This window comes from Trichoplax adhaerens, genomic scaffold (genome assembly GCF_000150275.1).
Source record: "Trichoplax adhaerens TRIADscaffold_26 genomic scaffold, whole genome shotgun sequence".
Taxonomy (NCBI): Eukaryota; Metazoa; Placozoa; class Uniplacotomia; order Trichoplacea; family Trichoplacidae; genus Trichoplax; species Trichoplax adhaerens.
This window is the reverse complement of record NW_002060967.1, coordinates 550,545-572,444: the sequence shown is the minus strand read 5'-3', so window position 1 is coordinate 572,444 and position 21,900 is coordinate 550,545. Positions and strand designations below refer to the sequence as shown.

At 35.2% G+C, this 21,900-nt stretch overlaps 4 protein-coding genes across 4 annotated transcripts; 2 read left to right on the top strand and 2 right to left on the bottom strand.

Annotated features, from left to right (window-relative positions):
* Positions 1-780: 780 nt before the first annotated feature.
* Positions 781-1,176, top strand: TRIADDRAFT_7431 (uncharacterized protein; the record flags this gene model as incomplete). Its single annotated transcript, XM_002117621.1, has 1 exon — positions 781-1,176. A coding segment is annotated over one exon (396 nt), but the record flags the coding sequence as incomplete, so codon positions are not given.
* Positions 1,177-4,390: 3,214 nt separating this feature from the next.
* On the bottom strand, positions 4,391-6,110 carry TRIADDRAFT_51090 (uncharacterized protein; the record flags this gene model as incomplete). The annotated part of the gene is made up of 5 exons (XM_002117600.1): positions 4,391-4,516; positions 4,838-4,870; positions 5,033-5,152; positions 5,463-5,551; positions 6,086-6,110. 5 exons carry the CDS (start codon positions 6,108-6,110, stop codon positions 4,391-4,393), a joined length of 393 nt encoding a protein of 130 aa, XP_002117636.1.
* A 7,332-nt stretch (positions 6,111-13,442) lies between these two features.
* On the top strand, positions 13,443-15,415 carry TRIADDRAFT_32827 (uncharacterized protein; the record flags this gene model as incomplete). Its single annotated transcript, XM_002117620.1, has 12 exons — positions 13,443-13,548; positions 13,647-13,717; positions 13,786-13,857; positions 13,946-14,011; positions 14,077-14,131; positions 14,292-14,352; positions 14,483-14,536; positions 14,641-14,705; positions 14,775-14,859; positions 14,932-14,979; positions 15,115-15,213; positions 15,316-15,415. Coding segments are annotated over 12 exons (882 nt in total), but the record flags the coding sequence as incomplete, so codon positions are not given.
* Positions 15,416-17,006: 1,591 nt separating this feature from the next.
* Positions 17,007-21,023, bottom strand: TRIADDRAFT_32795 (uncharacterized protein; the record flags this gene model as incomplete). Its single annotated transcript, XM_002117599.1, has 9 exons — positions 17,007-17,198; positions 17,403-17,661; positions 17,743-17,928; positions 18,010-18,098; positions 18,278-18,384; positions 18,932-19,092; positions 19,284-19,341; positions 19,651-19,718; positions 20,899-21,023. 9 exons carry the CDS (start codon positions 21,021-21,023, stop codon positions 17,007-17,009), a joined length of 1,245 nt encoding a protein of 414 aa, XP_002117635.1.
* Between the last annotated feature and the right edge of the window lie 877 nt (positions 21,024-21,900).

Below are 21,900 nucleotides of genomic sequence, written 5' to 3'. Positions count from 1 at the left end.
TCTTCTTCTAGTCTTAAATTACTTTGTCGAGATTCAACAATAATTCCGGCTTTCTTGGTGCGAAACTTTTGTAATACAGCCATCGTTATCCGATCCATTTTTTTTTTAATGTAATTGCTGAGATGAGTACAGATCATATCGAAATTTCTTCTTGTCATTTACAGTATTTGCAAAGTAGGAGCCATAACTAAGTATGCACTTTTCCTATTTTTTATCTTTAATTTCGTTGTGGTAATAACTCTTAAATTTTTAGCGCTATTTGCACTTTTTTTACATCGTATTGCTTGAATTAGTGCAGATGCTATCGAGATTTCTAGTTGGAGAAGAATTTGAATTTTTCACGTTGTTACCTATGAATGTAGCAGTTATATCTATCATATAATATATATATTTATATATTTATGTTGTTGGTTAGTTTAGTACAGATAACATTGAGATTTCTAATGATAGCAGTAGTTTAATTTCTTCTTTTTGCTTTCTAGTCGGCAACACTACTAAAAGAGTAAACTGAATAGAACAATAACGGAGAAAATATTACTTTACTGCTCCTTATGCGCTGGTTATGCAGCGCGATCATAACTATTTTTTTGGTCCTTGCCAAGTATTGTCAAAATACCGTAAGACTCAGTAGTCTTTACCTAGGGTGGTATTCATCTGGAATCATTTTATTCCAACTCCATCATGATTGATCTCACTACTACCAATGTCAGTACGGAAGCTACTACATTGGATCAATGGCAACCATCTAATGCTTTTACATATTACTTTATTCCAGGAGCTGTGATCATTATGATCGTGTCTGGTTTAGGTAACACTTTCTGCTTAACCATCGTCTGTCGGACATCATTAAAACAAGATGTAGATACACTATTTATTGCCAATTTAGCCGTGACGGATTTAATTAGTGCGCTGTTAGTCTTGCCAAGCATTATTGTAACCAATATGTGCTACGTATATAATCAATTATCACAAGGACTATGTAATTTTCAAGGCTTTCTCCTGATTTGGATTATGGGTACTTCACTTTTTACCACTGCTCTTATTAGCATTGATCGCTGTATCGCAGTCACTAATCCGTTCTTTTATCGTTCGAGAATGACCGTCAACAAAGCCATCTTTCAAATTGTTCTAGCATGGCTTGTTCCTTTTTGCTATGCTACTATGCCATTACTAGGCAAAATTGTGGGTTTAAATGGGTATCGATTTAGTGTCTTGTGTAATTTAGATGTCAAAGGAGTCAACACAACCAATTATGTCTATGGTTATGTTGTTAGTAGTTATTTAATCGTTGGTGTTAGCGTAACTATCACTTGTTACATTGTTATTTTTATTGTTGCTTACAGTAAAAATGTAGCTGGTTACTTTCAAGATCGAAATCTGAAAAAATCTATTAGAACGACATCTTTAATTGTTGGCACTAATATGTTATGTTGGGTACCATTATTGGTACTCGCCATCGCGGAATCGTCTGCTCCAACACAAAACCAATTCTTACCACCTTCTACTCAGAGAATGGTTTATTTACTTACGTTCTTAAATACGGCAGTTAATCCTATATTATATACACTTACTAATGGTATCTTACGACGGAAACTAAAGTTATTTATCCATCGATACTTGTCTTGTAATCGACCTACAAAAGATTTACCACGTCGTCGACATCGTGTGGGTTCTACCCCTGTGCAATCGCCAAGATCAAGTCTTCCTATAAAAAAGAGCGCCAGTGCAAGTACATGTTTATCAGCACAGCAAGTATCCATTACCAAAATAACCATACCGGAATCATGATTACGGTAGAAGAATTCCCAAAGTCACAATCTTACCTCAGCATGGGTATTCCAATTGGCCTGGCATTTGAGCTTTCTGTGTAACCACTTCGAATAAATGTACTCTAATTCAAAGCATACAACTATGCAGAATTATCATGGTAGAATGGAGGCTATGGATCTTACCATTATAAAATGATTTTATTTAGTCTTCTACTTCATTTCTATAATTCAAGTCTTCCTATGTAAAAGAGCGCGAGTGCAAGTACTTCGTACCTGTACGTGTTTATCAGTTCAACAGATATCCATTACCCAAATGGCTTCCACGAAATCATAATTATGGCTGTAGAATTCTTGTTGAAGTCATAAGCTTACCTCAATAGGATTATACCAATTGGCCCGACGTGGGGACTATCTAGGTAATTGCTTTGAGTAATGTACTCTTATCCAAGGGAGTTATTTGATGGGTGTATTAGCTTACTACAACTATGCAGAATAACCTTGATAGAATGGCGATCACAGATGTTATCATTCTGAAATGATTTTACTTACTGTTAGTCTTGCATTTCATTGCTATATTAAATAAATTACAAGTACGGATCACTTTAGGTATAATAGAATTGTGACTATCACTATTCAATCTCATTTTAATTAGATTCTCCAATTGGTACCATGTTTAGTCTAATAATACAGCAATGAATCATTTTAATCATTTTACAGCTAATATGACGATAGCAATGAATCATCTTATTTGTTTTCCTGAAACGACTGCGAGCTATTCATTACTATCCTATGTTTAAAACGTTTTTTCTTGCTATTTCCTTTCCATTGTCAAATAGTACCTTTTTCAACTTATATTTCAATTTGAATATTTCTATTTATTTATGTTTCTGCTAGCTGCTTCTTGAATCTACTAAAAATGATGAAATAGAAGCTACTTCTTTGTTGTGCTAACCAGGCATAATCTGTTAATAATAACTTGAAAGAATGATTTTACTGCACTTGAAAAGACAAAAATATTAACTTATATTTCAGTTTGAATGTTCCTATTTATCTATGTTTCTACTGGCTGCTTCTCAAAATCTGCTAAAAGTATAAAATGGAAGCTACGTTCTTGTTGTGTTTACTAGGCACAATTTGCTACTAATAACTTAATATGATTTTACTGCACTTAAAGACAAAAGTATAATGCTTTTAACTAATTCATGTAACGAAAAGCTTTAAAAAGTGATCAAAATCAACTACTGTAATAAAACAACTTTCCTCAAGGGATCTACAAAAGAGGTCAGATATCAACCCAACAGGGCATTTTCTGATAATTATAATTATTGTTAATTGAACCTATTTTATGTTGATAAGTAATAGAATTGATTGATTCTGTATCTTAACTACCAAACTTTAAAGGAGATATTTGAATATACTTTTACTCAATTTTTGTTAATGCTGCTACTTGGAGATATTTATTTGGCAGGATATAACCACAATATTAAAATTCTCACGTTCAGTTTAAATAACAGTTTACTACATTGTTATGCTCACTCTCTTAATGATTCATTATTCAGCTGTATCTTGTATCGATAAAAATTAGCCTTTTTTATTAATAAAATTTCTAATTTTAGCACGCGTAAAGGGTATATCATCGAACAATAAATATAGTCAATAGCATGATAGTTTGCAATAGGGCGTTGTGATACTAATATGGCATTTTAACGATGAGCATGTAACCTTTAGCGCGATCTTGATAGGGAAATTATAGCAGACATAATTTTTCTAAAACTTTATAGTAATACACTCTATAGAAAATCCATGACTCAGGTTAGATACGAAATGGCTTGAGGTATTAACTCCTAACTTTCGTATTTTAGTACATTAAATTGGATCTGGCAGATATTCAAACACTGGCTGAAACATTTCATCGAGAAGTTACAGAGATGATATTATCCCACTCGTTATTTATTCCTCTCTCAAAACTGTAAAGTGGTCTTAGTAGAAATTAGCTAGATATTTTAATCTAACGTTGTAGTCTTGCCAACAATTGAAAAATACATTCAATCTTTCCATATGGAAAGACAGAAATAGAAGCTTTGATGCGACGAAGAAATACACGTATATAAACTTTAGAGTAAAATGGCATAATATCAATTTATTAGAGTTGATCCTGAACGTTGTAATCATTTATTCTTTTTAATCTAGTTCAATAAAATCCTAAATAGAAATATTTCCAATAAGGGATAGTTTTCATCTTCTACTCTATTGGGAAGCCTATTTTGAGGCGTTGATATCAAAATAAATACTATTTTTGTGTTCTCGGTTGTACCACACATTTTAGCATCGTCTATGTCAACGTCAATTATTCCTCAATTTCGGAAGGTAAAGTAGAATAGCCACCATATCCGTCTTCTCGCATATCAACATTATCTCACTGTGCCAGCATCCATGCCATGGCGGCAATAATAAACCAAACATCTCTAAATTTGTGTGGTATTGAAATTGACGCTACCATGATTTTACAAGATATTGCGTTATAGAAATGAACACATCGTGACTGCTTACAAATAATATCTTACGATATATATACAACGCTTAAAAAAGACGTGCCTAAATTTAGCACTCATGTAGTTATTCTACTTTTTCCCTTCAATCATAATGATATGGTAACCAAATTTAGTTTTAACTGGTGGGTCTGTATATGATGGACTGGCTACCGTGCTAGGTTCCAAGTTAAAGGCAGCTTCTTGAAATGGTCCAACCTAAGCAGTTACATGCAGAAGATTGCTTAGAAAGATATACAGAAAGCTACCATATCTATTAGACATTATAATTCTACATGTTGCGTTATTTCCTCAATCATGCAAAAGAAAAGTAATTAGGCTGCAAGTTAAAATGGTTTTGTAGCCACAGTGCAATTTTAATTAGGTTATTCATTCGATTCAATGATTCACAATGCCAAAGAAAAAGATGACAATCGGCTAAAGTACATTTCTGCATTGCAACAACGGATTAGATAAGTACAACAACTGTTATCATGACAGCAATGCCTAATTTAAGTGTAAGTATAGCAAACTTATTACCATTGATCCCCGAGTCATCCATCCTAGATCACCCTAGTATAACAAGTAAGACTATCAATATCTTGATTACTTACAACTATTTACTAAAAATTTGCCATCTATTTTTACTGAACGAGATTTATGTAACACTACAGTAATTATCGCCCGTTCTAGGTCCAAGACTATCTTATGCTGTATTTTGTGTTGCTTGCTTACCCCTTGTCTAGCTTTATCTTCACTGTATTGCGTAGCTACTTGATTGAAAGCAATTCCTTCCTTTAATTTGGCCATAGCTTCCATAACTTTAGAGTGTTTTTCACATAGTATATGTCGAACCTAGTACGTATAATAAGAGAATACTGAAGGTGTACTAGTGGAATGAACTACTGTATTTGTAATAGTCAATTAATTTTAGAGATGTGAATGCAATGAACCATCCTTCAATGGGTAGCAGCCCAGCTTCAGTCTATACGTAATTGCAGATATCTTCTATTTTACAGCACCGTCAGTAGAGCCATTCTAATAATCACGCTGTATCTGCCATCGATAAAACACTACGGACCATTTTATCGAATGCACTCAAATGCTACTGCATCATGATGCCATGGCGTAGCAGCGTTGTCAAGGTTTCTTGTCGTAGGCTTACCTTTACAGCAGTGCCACCTTTACTCTTGCCCTTTTTCTTATCGGAAGATGTAGCTGATTCTGCTGCACTAGTGGATGAGCTCCCTTTGCCTTGATGAAATATATGCAGGGTAGAAATAGCATATTTATTATTTATAAGATAGACTATACACAAAATGCAATATCAAATTCAATTCAAGCCATTCATCACAGCGTTGCCAACCGACTAAACTGGTTGCGTTCATTAACCAAACACCTTGTGTAGCATTGGCAATGACGTCTGTCATGCAGTCAATGTTATGATATGAAGAGTTTGAACAACTCGATTGATACCATCTACGTTTAATATGATTACTTCGACAGTAGTGTAGCGTAGTATCATGCTATTCCAGTGGTTGGCTGATCGTAAAATAACAAAACTACGATCGTTGCATGACCTAATTCAATCCTTGCAAACAAGGGCCAAAATTGGTCATGTAGGCAAAGGTAAATCTAGAATAAAAATAGCTCCTATCAATTTGATTACGATAGCCCTATTCCATGACTACATTCGTCAAACGACAATCTTGCTGGTCTATTTTATAGACTATAAAAAATGGTAGATGCAATGATTGCTTTCATTTTCTCCATTTGATGGAGGTTTACCTTTAGCTTGGCCTTTCTTAGGCATGTTGACGATGGGCTTGGACTACCGAACTCGCTCTCGAAATGGTTCAGGTCCTGTAGTACGTATATCCGTCTCGTGCTCTCTATACTGTACAGTGTACACTAGTATACAGTTAATCAATATGACAATATTATTACCCTATATTGATATTGATTTATTTTCTTCAAGGCATTTAGCCAAGTGCAGAGTAGGCAAAATGACGGTGGCGAACAGTGAAGGTTACCGATCCATGATCGATTATGACGCCGCAAAGCGATCTAATTTCCTACACGAGCAATTGAGCATGGAGGCGCAGTGCTACTTGTTCATGAACAGTGGGAATGCAGAGCGAGTTGTATGCAAATGACTGTGGCTAGCAAGGAAGGGGCACTGAATCCCAATCATGCAAGACAACCGATACTTTTCTTCTATGACTTAGGACATTTGATGCTGAATGGTTTAGCATGGAAGCAAGCCTTCACTGTGAAGAGTACCGATGATAGAAATGGAGGAGAACCTACGATTCTTTGCATTACTGAGCGGAGAATGACTTGGATGCAAAATAGCTGGCAAATGATTAAGATACTGTGCAATGGATAGGAACAATTCTATTCTTGAGTACAGCATAGCTGGTACCAGAGTTATCAGCTTTAGACTGCGGGTTAATCATGGGTTGGCATTGCATAGCTCAAGTTTCTAACAAGAGCATGACTGACAGATTCCAAAGATCTTCCATTGCAATGCTCTGGCTCGCCATGACAGCGACTTTGTCCCAATTCCCAGTATACAGTAGCGTAGTACTATTCGTGTACAGTGTGCAATGTCCATGGCAATGAACGCTGCTTCAGTATACTGTACTGTCAGTAAAAAATCAGCTTGGAGCTTTCCAGTACAGCAGTTTAGTCTCGTCATAAAGTTATTCCTAGCTACTCATGCTACAAAATAGAATTGGTCAATACAGTCCAGTACGTAGACTGAGTACTGCACTGATAGTTTGACGAAGGAGTCTTGTCAATCAACTCATTCTCTTTCATTTGGTATAAAATTGCATTGAAAATGGAAAATCGATTGCACAAGCTCGCCACTTTTCTGCAATTGCTTGTACCAAAATTGTCAAAAATTCAACTCCCTTTATAGGCACAAATGCTACAACATAGAATTGGTCAATACAGTACAGTGCATACACTGAGTACTGTACTGATAGTTTGACGAAGGAGTCTTGTCAATCAACTCATTCTCTTTCGTTTGGTATAAAATTGAAATGGAAAATCGATTGCACCAGCTCGCAACTTTCCTACATTTGCATGTATCAAAATCGCCAAAAATAAATTGTTCTCCCTTTATTATAGGCACAAATGCTACAACATAGAATTGGTCAATACAGTACGGTGCGTACACTGAGTACTGCACCGATAGTTTGACGATGGAGTCTTGTCAATCAACTCATTCTCTTTCGTTTGGTATAAAATTGAGTGGAAAATCGATTGCACAAGCTCGCCATTTTTCTACAATTGCTTGTACCAAAATTGCCCAAAATTCAACTCCCTTTATAGGCATAAATGCTACAAAATAGAATTGATCAATACAGTACAGTGCGTACACTGAGTACTGTACTGATAATTTGACGACGGAATCTTGTCAATCAACTCGTTCTCTTTCGTTTGGTATATAATTGCATTGAAAATGGAAAATCGATTGCACAAGCTCGCCACTTTCCTACATTTGCATGTATCAAAATCGCCAAAAATAAATTCTTCTCCCTTTATAGGCACAAATGCTACAACATAGAATTGGTCAATACAGTACGGTGCGTACACTGAGTACTGTATCGATAGTTTGACGACGGAATCTTGTCAATCAACTCATTCCGTTTCGTTTGGTATAAAATTGCATTGAAAATGCAAAATTGATTGCACCAGCTCGCCACTTTTCTACAATTGCTTGTACCAAAATTGCCCAAAATTCAACTCCCTTTATAGGCACAAATGCTACGAAATAGGATGGGTCAATACAGTACAGTACTGTACAGTGCGTACACTGAGTACTGCACTGATAGTTCGACGACGGAATCTTGTCAATCAACTCGTTCTCTTTCGTTGTGGTATAAAATTGAATTGAAAATGGAAAATCAATTGCACAAACTCGCAAATTTTCTCAATTTTTCGACATTTGCTTGCACCGACATCAGCAAAACTTCTTCTCCGTCCAGACTAGAGACTTGGAGAGTACAGTGTACAGTGTACAGTAGCTCTCGTCAGACCAGTCAGTACTTTGCACTGTACCTCTGCGGACCGAGGCCCGGAGCAGAACCGGATCGGATCAACGTCGAATTTCATGAAGGACAGAAGACTGGACAGATCGAAGGCCGCTTTCGATTGAGGAGAAAATAAATCGAATACCCATACAGTAGTCAACTGTAGTTCAATGAGACTGAGCTGACAGGAAGAGCGGATGGATGACTGACAAGGCAGCTTTCCATTAAATAGAAAACGAACGAAGCGCTTCATACAGTCATCACGTCTCATTCACTTTGGCTTCACTCGGGGTTGGAGGGTGAAGGTAAAAACAGCAAGACGCCACCCAAAGGGTGACCTGTACAAAGGAAGGAGGTGCGCTTGCGTCATTTGCTCAATCCACTCCATCAAGATGGCGAATTCAGCGAGTGAGAATTGGCAAGATCAAATTCTAGAACGCTTACAACAACGCAATAAAATTGAACGTGGTTATTTCTCCGATGTGATAGTTGCACGTAAGGCTTGAACTTGTATTCTATCGTCTTAATTTATTGTAAATCATCTTCAATTGAAAGCAATTCACGTTATTGGAGACAATCATGACGACACATATGCATAGGCAATCCACTTGGATGATCGTCTTCAATCCATCATTTCTGCCAAGGTGTTGAACTATGTTTAGCGATCAAATCACACTTTCCCAGGGCTATTTTGTGTCCTTTTCCTTTCAAAATAGATCAAGGACTGTCCTTGATCCTCATTGTACTCTTTCTTCTGATCGAATCTTAGCTTAACGTAGCAGATTTTGTTCAACCGCCACTTATGACCATCAAAGCATTCATTCAACCATAGCGATACTGCACTACTCAGTACTGTAGACCAGTCGACGTGCGTATGGTCATTTTTTTTACTCAAAAACAAGGCTTTACTCTTCTCTATTACACCAAATAGAGAGCCCTAATCGTTGCTCCATTTTACCCTACAACGACCCTTTCCATCATGCAATTGAATCCCTTCAGTTTTCTCACTGAATCCAGTCTAACTTTGTCAAGCTAATTACACCTTCAAACGACTCTGTTCAGCCGTGATCGAAAGGCTGTCACTTGCAAGTCTTGTACCAATAATGACTGCCGTAGAGGAATGGATATCGACTGCTTTTAATTTCATTTTGAAATGATCAAGACTTGTAGGCAGCCATTCCCAACAGAAATACAATAATCTTGACTATGAACAACGTGTAGAAATGGCGGTGATCAATCTTGAGCATTTGAAAAGGATCTTTTTATTCGTTTGATGAGCAATTGAGCATACAGCAGCGCCTCCATTGAAAACAAGCTTCTTCACATGATCATGAAAAGTTGGCCGGTAGCCTCTTACTTACTGTAGAACACCAATATCGCTGATTTTGACATATTACGATTCTGTGCAACCAGTCTCTAATGGATTAAAAGGTAAAAACCACGTCTCTGAATGTGGTCTAATCAGGATTGGCGCTACTTCATGATGGAATCGTAGAAATTGTATAAATCGAGTTGTAATTGCTACTGTACTTTTTTATTTCCATGGATACAACATGGATCGCTGACGTACTTCCAACTGTTGTTGGATCCACTATGAAAATCACTGTAGGGATAGCAGTACCTCTATGTTTCATACTCAAATACGGATGGAAATGCGATATTAGACTTGCAGGATACAACCACAGTAACTTGAGATTGAATTATCCGACATCAATCATCGGACGAATGATCGACTAGTCTTTATGAGTACTTACCACTAATACTGGACTAGCATGAGCGAAAGCCAACATCATAACAACCAGCGATAGTACAGGATGTTATAATTATCAATAGATCATGATCATGCTAAACGTTGTGCTTGTCCTCCATGTTTGAATTCTCTATAGAATGCTTTCATTTATGATAAAATTGAGAAATTAGGGTATAAATCAAGTTGTGCAGTTATTGAAACTGGGAATTCGAGTGCTTTGATTAGACTGATTTCATGGTGGCACATCAACAGCCGATGGAAAGATGAGGTACTGTCTAAAGACTTGGCTATCTTCGATCAATACTGCCAAGAGAGAACCTTAAATTCATCCAGGCAGTATCTAGTCTATTTCGACAAAACATATCGGCTTGATGTGTACAACGGACTAGAGTTGAAATGAGCTTGAATAGTTGCAACCAATGCATAAGGAGATAATGACCAGTGTTTACTATCATGCTGCATTGCTTATGTGCTTGAGAGCTTTGACAGCTGAGATCGTACCGCAGTAGTATCCCCGATAGGATCATAATTTTCCTAATGTCCTACTGACACGTATGAACGCCGGAATGGAGAAAGCCAGTATATTTGTAGCATGCCCAACGAAAATGACAACATCATATAATATTCTCAATAAACAGCTTGAATAGTTGCAGATTATCTTGTTATGGATTTTTGACTGCACGCTAGAATTCCTCGATAGTATCATGGATTGCCACCTTTAAATGGATACTATCCCACAATAATGTCTGATTTAATTTTACGTCTCCTTGAGTGCGAAAAAGTGGTGAATTTACCGTAGATAAGAATTTTAAATTATCACATAAAAGTAAAATTGCCTTTAGTTGCAGACATTTTATGTCTTGATACCATCTTTTCAAGGATATTACTGCAAAAGGTTATTATCTTGAGTAGCCCTACTCCGTTTAGTTTTACCCTAAAAAACGACTTGGCAGCATCCATGTTTTTTGGACATCGAATCGCTAGCTGTTTTTTTTGCCGGTAATATTGAAATGATTTGTTTTTAATTATAGATAATCGATTATTTGAAAGTTCTGCATCATTAAAAGCCCAGAATGTCAAGTTAGAAATTATAAAGGCACAATTGGAACAGGTAATGGTATTAACTCCAAGCATACTACTTCGTCAAAAGAATATAATCGCTATATTCTTCCAATGGATAGATTGGAATCAATCCATGCCTTAGCCATACGATAAATAGAACAATCACCAATCTGTGGTTGTCATCTTAAATTTTCTTTGTAACTAGTATCTTGACCCATTTATACGTATACGTAAAGTAGTGCACGTTTGCCATGGATACAACAGACGTGCTAGTTGTTTTAACTAAGCTTTGATATCAGTTATATCGGTTAGCGTACATTTATTCTTGATTTTTAAAAATAATTTACACCGAGAAAGAGTACTAAACTGCTTACTTACTGAGTAAATACAGTACGGTATGAAATTTCTGAATAATTTTACTTTATACTTGCGAAATCGACCTAATGTAGAAATACAGTTACAACAAAATACGATAGCCTCACTATACCGACAACATTTGTATGATATATAACCTGTGCAAATATTGCTACTATAACTGAATCACTGATGCTATTTGCTTTCTTAATTTTGTTTAATGGAAAAGGAAAATGCCCTTGGCAGATCAAATAGGTAAGAGAAACTAAAGCGTAATGGCTTTAATTCTTGATGACTAGTCTCCTTTATATTATATATGTACGTTAATTCCGAAAATCGGTCATTCCCGGGAATAGCTTGGCAATCTTGAAGAATGACCTATAGATAGTATCGTGTAGAAGGAAAAGTCTATAAAAATCTTTTCTAAATGAGTCTATTAATTGTGCTGTTACAAACATCAGTCAATAATGTAACCACCTAAAAATAATTGTAAATACAGGATAACAGTATCAAACGTGGTCTAGTTTAATTGATATGCTGTATATTGTATATTTACCCTAGCATCAGTAGTAATTCCTCTACCATTTATAACACACAGTGTTTTCTTTTGTCCTTTGTTGATGTTTAAAAATTACTTTCAGTAGTGGATCTGCTAATCCAATGGCAAACGAGAAAATCAGTATGCTGGAGCAAAAGGTTTTTAAATTGCAAGAGGAATTAACAGAAATGCATCGAAGAAAAGGAGAGGTAAATATTGTACACGTATCACCTACTGATTGGATTTCAACATAAAATGTTCTGATTGAATACTGTCTACAGGTAGTTTTTTCGCGTTTTTTCACTTCTACGTATTCATTATTACTAGAATGCTCAAAAAATTATTGAACTCAATCGACTAGTACAAACAAAAGACGACGAAATCGCAAAACGAGATAAAAAGTTAGCTTTTTGTGTTTAAATTTTTGCTATTACATAATTGATTAGTTTATTACATTTTCTTCAAATCTGAATTGCAATACATCTTGCTTAGGGTGACTGAATCGCAAAATGTTCAAGATGGACTACAAGCTGAAAAAAGAAAGCTAGAGCAAAGAGTTTCCGAATTAATTACCAACAATCAGGCAAATACGGATAATCACGAAAAATTAATTCAATAAGGATTCCTTGGCTTGTAAATCATTTTAAGTGTAACGTAGAACTTTTAATTGTATAATAGGTTTTGAAAGATGAACAGCAAGCTTTACAACTTGCATGTACTTCTGTTGAGGACAAACTACGACAAGTACAAAATGAAAATCGCGATTTGGTACGTTTAATAATGTATTCTGTAAAGGAAATTTTTAATTTAGTAATTTCGTCATTGCAACGAACCTTTTATAAAAATAGATTGAAAGATGGATGAGAGAAAAGGCAAGAGCAGCAGATATGCTCAATGATGCCAATGATAAAAGTACAAGGTAATCTTATTATCAAACATTGATTTTACTTTGAAATAGCGTAAATGTTATTTGCAAATATTGGGCGTATATATCTTTAACTTTTTATTAAAATAAATTTTAGAATACGCCAACAGCAAGTTCAGAATGACCTCTTGGAAGCGGCGCGTGAAACTCCGACTCCAAAGTAATTTATTAAAGGATGCATTTGTAGTCTTGATGTTATAGTAAATTCATTTCAAGCTTTTATTTCGTTTTAACTTCACTGAGGTATTAAATTGTGTAACCTTGATTTTATCGCTTAGAATGGCGGGTAATCAGGCAAAAGCTTTACCCTTACCAATAGTGAGAGCAGTTTTACCTTCTAAGATGTTGTGTAAATTTGTAAGTCTACTACTTCGTACCAATTTATACATAAATATTAATAGTTCTTCCCCATAAAAGTCAAAATTTGTATTAATGAAATGGGAACCACCTTCAATTGGATGTAATATTCATAGGATGCCCACGAGGGTGAAGTGTTTGCCGTAAAATTTAGCCCTTCAGGTTCAGTATTTACAACTGGTGGAGGTGATAGAGTAGTAAAGATTTGGGAATTACAAGGAGGTACGCTTGATTTGCTTAGCCAATATAATTTATTAATAGTGATTACTCTTCACCGTTTACTATAAGCTTTACATTTTTTAATAAACCTACATTTGCAGCAAAAGCATCACAGCGAGATGTACTACGCGGCAGCAATGGTGGAACGATGGCGATTGAGTTCGATTCGCAAGTACATTAATTTATGATTAATAGTTATTTTCGTATATTAAAAGCTAATCATAGCTATTTATTTTTTAGGAAAGATACATTTTAACTGCTTCGAATGATTTCGCCGGCCGTGTTTGGAGTGTTAGTGACCAAAGGCTGAGGGTAAGTCGATCACCTTTATGGCCATACCTTGCTTTATTTCTGTTACGCGCATACCATCATGAAATAAATTTGTTTATATACTCCATAGCATACTCTTACTGGACACTCAAATAAAGTGCTAGCAGCAAAATTTCTCGGTGAAACGGGAAGAGTGGTATGTTAAGGTTCTATCTTATATAAACCTGAATAATGTTATTAATTAACTTTAAAATTAATTAGGTTACAGGTAGTAATGACAGGACACTGAAAGTATGGGATTTAAAGAATAGAGCATGTTAGTATAACTTTTCTGTCAACTGAATAAGCATTATCCCTTCAGGAAAACTTTAATGTTGCCTACTTAGAGTTGCGTTAACAAAATAAATAACTAATAGCTACGATGAACGTTTTGACCTGTACGCGTTATTTAATGGAAGCCATAAATTTTAATTAAGGTATTCGAACAATATTTGCTGGTTCGAGCTGCAATGATTTGGTTACTATTGATGGCGTCGGGTCAGTAATGGTAGAAATAAAGTTATTATAGTATTTATAATTAATTTAGTAAAACAGTTCATGTATCATTAATAATAGTACCAAATACGTTCATCAATTTTAAATCGTTTCTTTAACTCATAATCTACAGAGCGAATATTATAAGCGGACATTATGACAAACGTATCCGCTTCTGGGATATCAGGTAAATTATGAGAAATTGACGATCGTGATATTCGACAAATAGTTACAACAATATGTTCTTTATCGATATCTTAATTATACTATGATACCTGTACTGAATTACAGATCCGAGTCAAGCTGTAATGAAATTACTCTACATGGAAAAGTTACGTCATTATCGCTCTCTCCAGGTGACTACCCTGAAATTTATCTGGACTACGTTGTTTTTTTATTTTGTTAACGTCTTATTCTACTTTTAGATGGTACCTATTTACTTAGTAGCTCAAGAGATGATATGTTAAAACTAATCGATCTAAGGATGAATCAAGTTACAGGAACGTTCTGGTAAGGCACGAAAATTTCAAATAACAGTTTTAACTGTTTTACCAATCTTAGACTATTTTATCCTATTTATAGTTCTGATGGATTCCGTTTAGCGCTAGATTATTGTCGCGCCTGTTTCAGGTATATCTTCTATACATATTTTCATAACTATGACAGCTTTTGACGATAATAGAATATAATTACTACTTCCATCTAATAAGTTTAACGTCTTTTCGAGATTTCTTGCTTACTTTGTTAAATTTTTCTTTCTTTTAGCCCGGATGGTCAATATGTGACTTGTGGATCGTTTGATGGTACCGTTTTTGTTTGGAATACAAATAGTACACGTGTAGAAAAGACCCTTAAAGAACATACGTACGTATATTTCAGCCTATAAAAATCTCATATGAAAATACATTAACAGTGTGTACTCTTTATTTAATGTATCAAATTCTGTTTATGTTCTATTCTATGTAGAAATCCGGTTATCGCATGTACATGGCATCCACAAGGTACCCACATAGTCAGTTGTGACAAACTAAGAAGAGTAATCATATGGGGAGATCCAGTTTACTGAGTTAAAGTTGGCTTTTCGTCGTATTTCATTATAATAATTGCATTTTGCATATTTCAATGTGCGTGAAACCAAACTACTGTACAATGATTTTTGATATTTTAAATGTCACGAAAAATGAATTATTTTAACGTTAATTATCATTCAATTAGTACTTCGACTTGTTATTAAATTGTGAAACAACTACATTAGTTGAAAGAAGTTATAATTTTTCAGCAATTGCAATGAGTGGACGCCGTACTTAATACTATTCGAAGAGCATCGGACATTTACAGTTAATAACCCTAATAGAAACTACCAAATGTTCAAGTTTCGCTCACGTTTTCCTTGTCCATAAATTTAACCATGACAAGTGCTGAGCCTCTGCATTTTATGTGTATAATTGCAATGATGGTTTTACGAAATGATAAAAACAGGTTTAAATTATGTACTAGTATCATTGTAATTATAGAAATTCTTACTAAACGACTGCATGATATACATTCAGCTAAAACGCTTTTTAAGCATTCATTCATGACTGTACTGTCATTATTATTTTTTAATTTAAGCGGAAGAGCCTTCAAGTTGTTTTATGCATAGTAATGTCATAACATTTAAAGCAATAGAACTCACTTTGCGCTGTCTATCTCGATGTTGTAAATAAGGTAATTAATTATATAAATAATGATTTATAACTTCAGGAATGGTCTTGTAAAGAAATGCATATTATCTCTGGATAAGTAAAAATTGTGTGGATTACAATAAATAAATATATACATCATGTAATAGCAAGTGATCTTTTTAATGGCTATCTTGTCACATTGATTAATTTTTCGACACGAGTTTATTTAAATTTGAACGTAGTGAAGCCAAGCATTGATTGTGTCGCGTTAAAACAAAACAAGCTAAATTTTATATCGAGCAATGTGCCAGATGCATCTTAAAGTGAGTTACTCATGGAGTACTAGATTGACACTAATTCTAGTATTCTAAGTACTAGTACAAAAGAAAGAGTACCTATTTTCGTTTATACGAGTAAATACTGGCGCTCACCAACTTTGAAAAATATCCTGATGAACTACAAGATCGATTGCACGCTTTCCTACTTGCAAGAAATAAGGTATAAGCCTATTACGATTTATAGCTTAGTTTACAATTTCTAAACTTTTTGTTACTATTACTCGTACTTGTCATCTATTGTGTTGATTAATTATTACCGCCTTAGATTATGCTTTTATTGTTATTATCATCTCCGTTAATTAATGATATATTTGTATTGATCCGATTCAGATAGCACCTTAGGTAGAAACAGCTTTATTTTCAGTCAGTTAAGAGGTATAAAATTGATGCATTAACAGCAAATAAAATGATACACGTTTACATAGTATTCATTAAGTAATTTGTCATGATTATAGTGGATATTTATTATCTCTAATTATAACAATAATAACTATCAGGATATACTGTATCAATAACACAGCAAATAATTATTTATCCAATAAAATATGTACATACGGTGGTAGTTTAGGATTTGGGTGGCATATAAGAATTTCATTTGACTACTCATGATCGAGGAAATGGTTCATAATAATTTATAAATACAGAATTTATTAATTTATTGAGGAAGTAACCGAATCGTTCTACAGCTTAATAAACTTTCAGTATATTTCCATAGAGCTCTTGCTAACTCTTCATTTTGAGATTCAGGCGATGGATCACAGCGTTGGCAATTATTAAAATAAGAACCGCCAACACCATTCAACTCTCTAGCTGCTGCACAAAAAGTAGTCGTAGCAGCACCTTGCACCTAAAATGATTATAACAATTAAAACGAGAGAAATAAACTATCCATCAAATTTCATATTATAAAATTATACTAATTGTGGAATACGGATACGAGTAGTAGCAAGCTTGTTGATCTTAATATATTAAATTTGTTGAGGTTCTTATAACTTTAGCGTACTGCGAAATATCGAATACATCTATATCATTCATTAGCAATGCTACTTACAGTAGACTTAGCAAAAGGCCTAGCCAATAAAAATAAAATTGTATAAAACCATGAATTTCGACATAGCGAAGTTGGCAATAAATTGCCTGGGTGAACCGCATTCGATGTCACACCGTAGCATGAATATTTACGATTGAATTCGTTACTAAATAATATTCCACATAATTTGGATTGATTATAAGCCTCCATTGGGATAAATTGCTGTTTTGAAGGTAGAATATTTTCCACATTAAACGAACTTCCATCAGTAGTGGGAAATCTAAAATGAAATTGCAATGCAAAAGACGTCAATTCTTAATGCGATAATATGTGAATGTTTGACAAGCATAATTCAGCAGACCTGTGAGACTCAGAAGAAATAACAACAACTCTTGCCGGCGAGGAGGAAATAAGAAGCTCAGTTAACAATTTTACGAGATAAAAATGACCAATATAATTCACAGTAAAAGTGTATTCCAATTCGTCCGTAGTTAGTCTCCACGGTAATCCCAATACACCAGCATTACAAATGATTACATGTAATTGCCTGAATGATACAAGTAATACAAGATTGATCAGACCTTAGTCAAGGTAATTTTTCACGTAGTAATCCCATAAAGTTGCCGACCTGTATTTTTTTAAAACTTCATCAGCTAAGCATGCTATACTCTTTAAAGACGATAGATCTACTTCTATAACGTCAATCTTCGCCAGAGGCTATGAAAACACAGAATAATTAGGGCAGAAAATATAAAAAGTTAAGTCTTGCTATAATTATGTACAGTAGTAGAAGGGAAGTATTTGCAAATAGAAATTATGAGTAACTGCCTCATTTTTTTAACTTGTACGAATAGGTCTCATATCTTAATTGTTCGTAATTTAAAGAGTAGATGAACCTCTTCTTTTGTAATCTTCTTTGCTGCGATAGATCCTTTTACGATATCATGACAGCCCATTATGACTAAAGCCCCATGCAGTGCGAGAGCTCGAGCGGTCTCAAATCCTAAACATTGATCAGCAATTTGGCTATAAGACAATAATCAATCATTTACTAGCAATGATATCAGAGCTAGAATGTAATACCAGTATCGATCGAGCAGCAATATTCTAATAAATCTATGAGTGTAGTCAAGTTTTACATGATAAAAATAAGCTTAGGCTGCACTTAGCATGTATCCGATATGTTGAATTTACTAATCAATTTTGAAGTTATCTATTTGCCCAGTAGTCTACGTCTTTATGAAGTAATAACATACTAATTGATTGTGTGTGTATAACCATTGACGGTATTCATTGTCATACATGGAAATAAATACGAATTATTCATAATTTTATATGCTAAATAACAATAATATAAGCCATGATTCCCTTATCTATCGTAATGAATTAAAATTTTTCCTAAATTTATACTAGATCAGATGTACTAGCTTTAAATTGAGATTTTAAGGTTATATACACTTTACGCGTATATACAAAGGGCTCATAACTACTCAAAAGCAGCAAATCGAATAAAATTACTAATTTTAGACCTAGTAAGACCACAAACTAACCAATTCCGCTAGTAGCTCCAGTTATTAGTGCAATTCCACCGGATAAGTTTCTACCCTGTAGGACGTCCATTGATGTTGAAACAGCATCAAATACTCGGCGATTTTTCTTCATTCGAAAAGCTAATCTTGGATCTACATAGGTTTTCTTTTGATTTCTTTGACTAAATAAGATTGTTGAAATGCGATTACCGAAATTATTACAAGAATATCTTGATGGCTACCTAATTTAAATAATTTTATTGCATACTCTAACAGTATTAAAATGCATCAACTCTTTGGAATCGTATTGATTATGATTACAGTAGTTCATTTCTATCATGACTTTGGAGTAACACTTTAATGAACAACTTACTTGACATAGAGAATTGTACCATTTTCGTTCTTGATTTGAATCCAGCCAAATGGTAAATCTGAGATTAGAATTGGAATTATTGAATTGCTAATTGGCATGGCTAACCTTTATTAACACAAAGAACGAGTAACCTACAGAATAGCAGTAAGTTGATACCATGGACGATTTTATGAACACAACATACGGTGCAACAAGAGAATTGCATAAGGCATGGACTAAGATGATCATTCATGATTAACTTAAGCAACGGATGATTGAATGAATACAACATACAGTGCAACTAGAGTGCTCTATTATGATTTCTTGATGTGTGAAGATTGTCAACATTAAAGCATAATTACACTAGCATTAGTATATGGTGCATTACCGATCTTTTGATGCGGTTTCTTGTGGCTACGTTGCGGATGTTCCCACTGTGTCGTTTGAGTATTATGGCTATCAATAAGACAATCATGTACAGTATTTCAGTTAGCATTGTACAGAATAGTAAACGTGTACATTATAACGATAAAGAAATGAAGATAAAGTCCATTTATATGAGTATCATTAATAGCCTTGACAACATCCTATTACTGCAAAATTACTTTTACGTAGTACAAGCATACAAGTAATGTAATACAGATTGGTTGAGAACAAGGGGAAGGCAACTAAGACAGAATTATGGCTACCAGGAGAAGCCAAAGTGAGTTTGACTGTGAACATGGGGTTAATGCGTGGATTTGATGTGTACTTGTTTTGCATATTGACAACATTCTTTGATTACATGATGACTTTAATACCATGAAAGTAATTGCACACTAAATTGAAATGAATCAGAATCCTGGCTACATGGAGAAGCTTTAAGGGTTATCACATTTGTTGATTTAAGAGTTATGACAATCAGGCTAATAGTATTATCACATCGTATTCATATCAACGACGACATTATTTGTATACGAGGGCAGAAGCCGATTAGCAAAGGACTTAAGCCGGATCAATGCCTCATTCCATGGTACAAATATGCCGTCATCATCGTAGCAGAGACTAGCCCAACCTAGCCTAACCAGAATGAAAATGGGTAAGTCTATGACTATCACAACAACCATCATGCAGTTCTTACTAGAGTATTGTGTTCGCTGTAGAACCTTGGATAAAAGCAAATACAGTGCAGGTGTAGCGGAATTCATTCGATGTAAATGATTGTTATGCCATGACTAGTACAAGAAGGCAGAAGTCAATCTCGTATAAGTACAGTAATTGATTTCTAGCCTAAACGCATCAGCGATTAGCCCAAGCCAAAAGGAATAATAACAATCATCCAGTCGCTACTAGAGTATTGAGTTAGCTGTCGAACTGTAGATCAATACAATACATATTATGCATGGAAAAGTTTGTTGTTACAAAAGCAAAAGTCAATTGTATCATGATATGCGTATTTAGCAAAGGACTCCAGCCTAACTACATGATAGACTGATGAGATTGATAATAGCCGGTGAGACGATGCAACCTGAATAGAATGAAAATGGCCAAGGGAATGAACACTGAAAGAAGTTATGAAGAATGATGATGCAGTCTGTATTGGAGTACTGTATTATGCTGGCTGTAGAATGATGGATAACGATGTTGTAGAACTCACTCAACGTAAAAGGTTCTTCCAGTCGATGTTTTACTTTTCTCCCAGCCAGGTAGTAATTCAGGATCTGAATCAGCATCCGAACTGGTTGTGTCAGCGTCGTTGCTATAAAGATTAGACACTTGCATCGTTGGTCCTCCTACTTGTGATGAAGATGATCAATGAATGGCGATACTGTGGCAGATGATGATGATGAGTAAAAGCAATGAATTGTGTCGACTTTGCCTACTTGGCCATTTTGAATGGATACTGTTGACGAAGTAGTGCCTACTTTCTCCTGGATGGATGGACTGACTTTTCAGCCAACTGGCTGAAGGAACAGGCCAGGTACAAGGCATTGGTATGGCGATGGCGACCGTGAGTCTATGACAGACCAGTCGTATCCTGTTGCTGGATACGCTAGTACAGTCCACATTGGCCACAAAATACTGTAGACTGTAGACTGTACGGTAGTGTACGAGTGTGAGGCGGTTGTTATTGGAGTGGTGTAAGGCGCTCTAAATTGTAGTCAAGCTGTCAAATTTGCCTGTCATTTGATATAAAAAGATAGATGAAGGAGCAATCGATGCAATTTTCAAACTAGAATTCAGTCAGTATCCTGCAGATTTGAAATCATTGCAGAAGAAGGTACGACTGTTGTTTCCCTTCAAATCGCCATTTTGCAGCACTGTGTTTTGCGGCTAAGGTGATTATACTGTACAGTACAATGTACAGTGTAGTGTACTGTACTGTACTGTACTGTACTGTACAGTGTACAGTACAGTACAAGCACGCCTACAATCATTGTACTGTATACAGTGTACAGTACAATGTACAGTACATTGTCGACTGTACTATGCGCCTGTCTGTCTCGACCCTCTGTTGCAGTCTCGTACAGTGTACAGTGGTTGCAGTACAGTATTTATCCTCCAAAAATACTGTACTACAGTAGCACGGTCTGCAGGCACAGTACAATGTATCGTAAGCTCAGTCCCCTAGTGGACTGTACACTGTACAGCAGCATTT